General features: G+C 58.6%; 1 protein-coding gene across 1 annotated transcript; it reads right to left on the bottom strand.

Annotated features, from left to right (window-relative positions):
* Window positions 1-3,014: 3,014 nt before the first annotated feature.
* DAND5 (DAN domain BMP antagonist family member 5) lies at window positions 3,015-5,993 on the bottom strand. Its single transcript, XM_032396004.1, has 2 exons — window positions 5,667-5,993; window positions 3,015-3,260 (listed from the first exon to the last, which is right to left on the bottom strand). The coding sequence occupies exons 1-2, from the start codon at window positions 5,991-5,993 to the stop codon at window positions 3,015-3,017; spliced, it is 573 nt and encodes a 190-aa protein (XP_032251895.1).
* Window positions 5,994-7,830: the final 1,837 nt, after the last annotated feature.

Genomic DNA, 7,830 nt, shown 5'->3' with positions numbered 1-7,830 from the left:
CATACGTACCCATCCCAGACACAGAGTGCTCTCTCTCATCTGCACATGTCTCCCTACATTCAGTGACACCTCCTTGGACACACATGCCCTCCCCCTGGTCTGACCCACGGACTGGCTTCCTGTCCCCTGGTCCAGACTAGGGGTCTGTGGGGCTGCAGGGTCCAGTTCTCCATGTTTCACGTACAGACACCTGTCGGCGGTGGAGATTGGGAAGGGAACGGAACGAAGTGAAAAGCCCCACCTCACTCTGCCTCAAAGGGCTGGGTCAAGCCAGGCCAGGGTGTTTCCCTAACTTCTGCCTGTCTGGGTCAACTTGGCCCAAACCTGGACCAAGGGTGTCCCCTGGTGGCCATGTGTGGTCCCTGCACCCATCACGTGGGGAGATGGTGGGCGGCCCGGTGGCCCAGCCTGAATAGAAGGGCAGAGAGGACAGGCCCAGGCTTAGCACAGAGCCTGGAGACCGAAAGCCAGGGTCAGAAGCGAGAACCCAGACCCGGAATTCAGAGTTTGAAATCCAGATCCCAGAACTCAGAATCAGAGCTCAGAATCCAGAATCTGAATCTAGACTCCCAGATACCAAGATCTAGATTCCAGATCCCAGAACTCGGGTCCCAGAATTTAAAATCCAGGTCCAAATGCCCAGGATCTAGAACCCAAACATCTACATCCTATCTCCCAGAATCTAAAACTAAGCACCCAGAATCCAGATCCAAGAACCCAGAGCCCAAAACCCTCCTCAGAGCCAGCTCCTTACCTTCCCCAAGCCTCCCACGTTAGACCCTGGGCAGCAGGGGTTGGTCCCAGCGGCCGCCCCTGTGTGTTTACACATACACACTTCAATAGGATATTGCAGACCCACACCCCAAAACATACAGCCTGTGACCATCACACGTACAACACCACACACTGCAGATACACATGGACAATCACACACACACACACACACACACACACACACACACACACACTTACAGCCTGGCAACACAGCATCACCTTAAGAAACCCGGAACTGCCATACGCCCCTCTCCCAGCACACAGACCCATGTCCGTCTGTGCACCCATGCAGTCTCAGAGCTCCCCCACCCCGCCCCCACCCATCCCACCAAGCTCACACACACGGCCACCATACCCAGAGATACACAAAAACCCAGGACACCCTGGGTTCTGTGCCCTGCATCCAGACACACTCACAGGACTGTGGGAGCTGGCACAGGCCTACACACATGCGCGCACACGCGCGCGCACACACACACACTCCCCCAAGCGTGGAGAAGCCCCGTGCCTTGGCAGCTCTGCAGCCCCTGGGAACAGGACCCCCGGGACAGGGCTTGCCGTGCACCCCCGTGCCCACCCCAGCCCTCCCCTGCCTGGCCGGCTGGCGGGCTTTAATACAGATGCCAAACTCATAATTGTAACTGAGGGTGACAGGGTCACCTTGAGCCCCAGATGCTCGCGCGGTGACAGATGGCGTTGGCAAACCTGATTAGCGGCCCCCGTGCCAGCGCCTGTGGCACCTGCATCCCTTGCCCCTCCCCCGCTCCCCCAGCACTCATTACCCACCCATTACTGGGCCTGGGGGGCGGGGGTGGGGGCCGGCTGGCACTGCCCAGGAGGGGGCAGGGACTCCGGGGGCCCCCTGGCACCAAGGTTCCCAGCTGGCTCCCCGGCTGGCAGGAGGTGGGCACAGCTGAGGGGGGGGGAGCAGGGGCCTCGTGCCTGCCAGAGAGAGGGGTGCCCATGGTGCCAGGGCTGAGCTGCCCACTCGGACTCGGCCTGGGGTTTGGCACGGAACCCCGGAGGGAGGAGGGAGAGTGGCGCCCCCTGTGGGCCCCTCGCGGCCCTCCCCCACCCAGGGCCCTTGCAGCAGGGCCTTGGGAGCTGGCAGCCTGGCCTGTTCCCACCCCTCTGTGCAGGCCTGTAGGGTCAGAGGTCACAGGCTCCCACGCCCTGCTGGCCCATCTGTTTCCTCGGGTCCCCTCCTTCTGCTCCCCTCACCTGGGGCCTTCCTTCCTGAGGCAGGAAGAGGGCCGAGAGGGGCCTGGCCGCCCCCCCCCCCGCCCCACGCTCCGGGGGGCATTTGGAGGCAACCCCACAGCACCACATGTCCCTGCGTCTGTGCCAGACGGGCCCATCTGCTAGGGCCCTGGTTCCAGCCGCCCAAAGCCAGGCTGCCCTCCTGCGCTGCAGACCCTGTGCCCAGCTAAGGGGGGAGCACCCCTGATGCCCACACCCCAGCACAGGGCCACCCGCTCCCAGGGAACCCCAGTTGGAGGAACACACACACGCACACGCACACGCACAACTGGGCTTGGCCAACCGTTATGGTTCCCGTTTAATGCCACGCTATGCGTGGGGCTGGGTGGAGACTTGAGGGGGTGGGGCAAGAGGGGCAACCGGGATCACACAGGTCCTGCCCCTGATTTGGGGAGCCCACGTTTCCCCCACCCCGCAGCTTCATGGGCCTCCCTGCCTTGGTTTCTTGGGGTCCCGAGGATGGGGGTCATCCCTGTGTCTCCTGGTCTGTGTGAGACCATCTGTCCTCCCTGTAGCTGGGAGTGTGTCTTTCATTCTGCGAGGCGGGGGGTCCAGCCTGGTGGTTAAAATTGGTTGCCACACTGCCTAGGATTCCAATGCCAGATCTGCCACTTATTGCCATGTGACCTGGAGCAGGAGACTTTGCCTCTTAGAGCCTCAGTTTCCTTCTCTGTGAAATGGGATGATACCAGCCCCTAACTCATTGGGCTGTTCTGAGGATGACATGAGGTAGTGCGTGTCAAACGCTTAGTGTGGGGCCGGGCAAACGGAGTGCTCCGTAAGTGTGTGCTATGATCCCTGTTGGGGATGCGTCTGGTGTCCCCGGGAACAGGGCAAGGACTCCGGAGCCCCGTCTGGTTGTCCCTGTGTCCCCGGTCTCTTGACCCAGTGCTTATGATCCAGGTCGGCGTCTTTCTGGGCACGTCTCCCCCCATCTCTCCAAGCTGTGTGCGTCTGTGTGTCTGTCCACCAAGCTCAGATCACGCCCTCGGGCTGCACTGACAGCCTTCAACCAGCACAGTAGACATCTTCATCCGTCGACGGGAGGCTGGGCTGCTCGCCCGACACCACAGGACCACACGTGTCCGGCGCTTGCGAGTGGGCACACAGCCGTTGCAGAGGACGAGTGGGGTGGGGTCCGAGCTGGGAATGTAGAGGGAGGAGCAGTAGCCAAAGCAGAGGTGATTGCGGAGGTGAACGGCCGTGCAGCCGGGCTGGGAGAGCACCTGGGGCAGGGAGATGGGTCAAGGGCAGTGGAGTCTGGGGCCCAAATGGGGAGAATCATCTCCCATCCACTTCCACCCCCACTCGAGAGGCCCGGGTTCCGATCCTGAGCGCCATCTACTGGCTGTGTGACTCGGAGCAAGCTACTCAACCTCTCTGGTCCTGTTTCCTCACCTGTGAAATCATGGAAGTTCAGCCAGGAAAAAGAGAAATCAATCTGGCCCTTTCAACAAAGAGGATTGATATAGGGAAGGGCCGCTTCTCCCAAGCAGGAGACGATGATGAGGTAGCCTGGGGATTGGCATCAGGGAATCTGCCGCCACCTCTAGGAATGAGGGTTGGCAAGAAGGGGCGGTTTACAGGAGCCTGGGGGGGCGGTTAAACAGAAAGCCCTTAGCCCCTTGCCTAGCACACAGCGTCCAATAAAAGTTCCTCCTATGATCCCCTCCAACTAAGTGGCTCTACCAACTCACCCCCAGATCATGGCCCTTCTCTATTTAACCCCTGCATTCCTGCCGCCCTGCCACGCCCACCCTCATCAACCCCCTCCCCTCACTCTGCCCCAGCCACTCCAGCCTCTTCACTGCTCCTCCAATATACCAAATGCAAGCCCACCTCTGGCCTGTTGCCTCTGCTGAGCCCGGCACCTGAGCTCCTCCCCCCCCCCCCCCCCCGAGCTCATCCCAACTCATTCCTTCCTCAGAAGCCCCCCAAAGGGAAATATCACCCCCGGTGGTCTCTATCCCAACGAGCCAATCTCTTTCTTCATGGGCTCCCAGTAATTTATAGTCCTGTCTCTTTGGATGTTCTTCTAGAATATAAGCTACCTGGAGACAGGGACGTTTTCTGCTTTGTGTATGGCCGTAGGCTCAGCAGGCACATCATAACAAAAACTAACGCTTGCTGAGCCCTAACACCAGGCCGGGGCCCACATTGCTCACCTCCGACGAACTCACTCCTCCCACAGTGCTCCAAGCTGGAACATTATGATCCCCATTTACAGATGAGGAGACGGAGGCTCGGAGCAGTCCCTCACCTAAAGCCACACAGCTGCTGAAGGGGCTGCAAACCCTTAGAACGTCTTTGTGTCATCCTGGGGCAGCTGCAGCTCTGGGAGAGGGTACACAGCTGGATCCCAGGCCAGGGGTTCCCTCGGCTGGATGCAGTGTGCATGGCAGCATGGAACAACTGGGGCAGGATTCAGGGCAAGGTAGCTGGTCCAAGGCCATGCAGTCACCCCTATGTTACCTGGATTCAGCCAAAATTTGCTGAATGAATAACAAGTCAGGGGGTCTTGGGAACGGACACCTTGTAGGGCATGGCTCCAAACACGGTGCACGAATTTATGTCTATTGTTAAGTCTGTTTTTGCAAACATAGGAAATGAGGCTCAGAGAAGGGAAGCTACTTCCCCCGGGTCACACAGAAATCATCAGTTAAGGCATTAACTTGAAGCCAGGTACACCGAGCACCAAAGCTGGGGCTCTAGGCACATGCTCTGAGTTCCCACAGCTCTTATGGAGCACTGACTGAATGCCCATACCCATACCTGTCTCATTCAACCACCCAATAGCCCTTAGGAGGCAAATACTATTATTCATTTATTCATTCAACAAACACTGAGGGCCTATCATGTTCCTGGTTCTGCTCACAGGCCTGGAGATCGGGATACAGAAGTGAACAAAGCATAATATAATCCCTGTCCTGGTGGAGTAGACATCCTAGTGAGGGAGACATGATAAATGTAATTACAAAATCAGTTTTATATGTTAGGTGATGTGTTCTACAGCAAGAAATAAAGCAGGAAATGGGCAACAGGGTGGAAGGTCCTGCACTTTTAAGTGATGTTTAAGTAAAAACCTGAAGGAGGTGAGAGAAGGAGCCACAGAATGCTCGGGGAGTTGGGGGGAATGGTAGAGGCAAAAGGGAATAACCAGTGCAAAGGCCCTGAGGTAGCTGTGACATTGTGTGTGTCCAGATAAAAAGCCATGTGGCTGGTGTGGCAGGAGTGAAGTGGGTGAAGGGGAGAGTGGGAAGAGGTGAGGTCGGGGAGGTGACAGGCAGAGAGTGCAGGGCCTTGTGGGCCTTGGGAAAGACATGGCTTTTGCTCCGAGTGAAGTGGGAGCCATGGAGGGTTCTGAGTGGAGGAGGGAGGGAATGGGACTCCGGTATTCACAGGTGCCCTCTGGCCATTAAATGGAAAAATAGACTTGGGTGAGAGACAGGATGGAGGTAAACTGCATGGTCGGGTAGGAGAGGCTTAAGCCCCATTTTATAAGACAGGAAACTGAGGATAGGACACATTTAGATGGAGGATGCGAGGCTTGACCCCAGATCTGTGCAGGACCACAGTCTGTGCTCTCTGCCCATGCCGAAACTCCGCCCTCCCCTTCCCCCACCCATCCTCACCTGAGTGTATGGCACAGCCTTGCACATCTCCTGGGCCACTTCCTGCGGGTCCAATGGCAGAGACACGGTGGGGGCCACCTCCTGCCCATGGTGCAGGCTACCTCTCCCCAGCCGCCCAGTTTTCTGCAGACCCAAGAAGGCCTTCCAGCTGCTGAGGGCAGAGGATTGTACCTGGGAGCCTAGGGTCCCTCGGCCCAGAGCCCGGGTCTGATTGGTGGCAGCCCAGAGCTGAGATGGGGGACCCAGGAATCCAGGCCTCCCGGAGCCTGTGTGCAGCTGGGCCCCACTGAGCAGGCTCAGGAGAGCGATCAACTGGCTGAGGAACATCCGTCCGTCTGTCAGTCACTCTGGGACTGGGCTCAGGGTCCTGGGCAGTCAACCCTGCTGTCTGATGAGGGGAGTCTCAGCCCTTCGGACCCGCTTTTAACAGCTTGCCCCCAAGCTGGGCAGCTCGGGAGGCACCTCTGCAAACCCACAGTGGGGAGGAAAATAAACTGAGGCCTGCTGAGTTCCCACCCCTCCCCCCAGCCTGGCGGGGGGCTGGGGGCTGGGTCTGTGGGTGGGTGGGCTGTGGGGACGGGGAAAGGCGTGACTCGAGACACGGGCTCAGGGGCACAATGCCTGGAGGCTCTGAGGGGCTTCTTCCCAGGTCAGGGGCACCATCCATCCAGTTTGCAAAACTAGACATTGCAGCCAGGCTTCTTGGGTTTCAGCCTCAGCATTGCAACATTAGAGCTGTGCAACCTCTGTCAACCCCCTTAACCACTCTGGGCCTCAGCTTCCTCTTCTGTTGCGGAGATCTATGTAACGTGTTATCAACACTCCCTAGCTGGGCGGGTTGCTCTGAGGACCCCCGAGATAATTCACGTAAGCAGCTTAGAACAGAGGCTGGTACAGTAGAACCACGAGTAAACTATGATTAACATCATTTCAGTTATTTTTTCTTTTCTTTTTTTTTTTTTTAAAGGTTTTATTTATTTATCTGAGAGAGAGAATGGGAGACAGAGAGCATGAGAGGGGGAGGGTCAGAGGGAGAAGCAGACTCCCCGCTGAGCAGGGAGCCCGATGTGGGACTCGATCCCGGGTCTCCAGAATCATGACCTGAGCCGAAGGCAGTCGCTTAACCAACTGAGCCACCCAGGCGCCCCTCAGTTATTTTTTCTTTAGCCCCTATTAGAGGCCAGGCATAATTCTGAGCCCTGGAGATTCCGGAGGGCAAGACAGAAATGGGTCCTCACTGTGGATTTGAAACTGTAGTGCAGAAAACAGGCAAGACAAGAGGATTCCAGAGCCTTCCGTGTGAAGTTATTTAAATAGGATGTGCCTTACAGGTGTCAGGGCGGGGGCTTCTGCCCCCAGGGTGGTCAGAGAAGGCCTCCCTGAGGAGGTGACATTTTTGCAGAGCCTTGAGGTGGCGTTCGAAGCGGTGGGAACAGCCTGGTCGGGTGTGGAGGCTGGAGTGTTGGAAACACATAAAGAGGGTGGGAGCCGCGTCCCAGGCTTTGGAGCCCCGGGGATGCCTGGGGGGGTCCGAGCCGCGCCCTGGCACCTCCGTGGCCCGCATTTCGCACCCAGGCGAGGAGCGGCCGGCCGCGGGGGCCGTGAGAAGCGGCAGGGCCGGTTCTTCCCGCGCCCCGCGGAGCTGCGGAGGGCGATGGGGCGCGCTCGCCCTCTGGCGGCGGCTCTCGGGACTGCGCGGCGGCCGCGCCCAGGACGCCTTCTTTCTGGATGCCCCACCTGGAGGTGCAAGGGTGATGCCCACTCACCCCGCTACATCTGAGCTCCTGAGCGTCCCCCAGCCCGCCCTCTCGCTGTCCTCTAGACCCACCTGATGGCAGCTCCTGCCAGGTGCTAAGGCCCCAAACTTTGGAGCACCGCTAATCCCTCTCTCTGACTGCCTCCCCCGCACCCCCGCTCCCCGATCTGATATGACAGCAAGTCCCGTCCGCTTCAGAGTCTACCTAGAATCCATCCACTTCTCACTCCTCTCAGTCCCCCACCCGGATACGGCCATTATGTCCCACTTGAACCAATACGGTCCCTCCACCCTGGTGCTCCAGCTCCCGCCGCCTCTCCCCGAATGCTGGTCCCTCCACAGCAGCCAGAAGGCGACGTGAGCACTCGTGTCCAGGCACTTCTCTCTTCTGCTCAGAATCTTCCAGGG

Source organism: Phoca vitulina, unplaced genomic scaffold (genome assembly GCF_004348235.1).
Source record: "Phoca vitulina isolate PV1807 unplaced genomic scaffold, GSC_HSeal_1.0 scaffold89, whole genome shotgun sequence".
NCBI classification, from domain to species: Eukaryota; Metazoa; Chordata; class Mammalia; order Carnivora; family Phocidae; genus Phoca; species Phoca vitulina.
Note: the sequence above shows the minus strand (reverse complement) of the source record. Positions and strands in the feature narration are given on the sequence as shown.

Bases quoted from the DNA above. Each gene is read 5' to 3' on its own strand.
- DAND5 (XM_032396004.1), bottom strand. From the start codon at position 5,993: ATGTTCCTCAGCCAGTTGATCGCTCTCCTGAGCCTGCTCAGTGGGGCC. The intron at 3,261-5,666 runs GTGAGGATGGGT...TCCCTGCCCCAG, and splicing joins AGGCTGTGCCATACACTCAG to GTGCTCTCCCAGCCCGGCTG.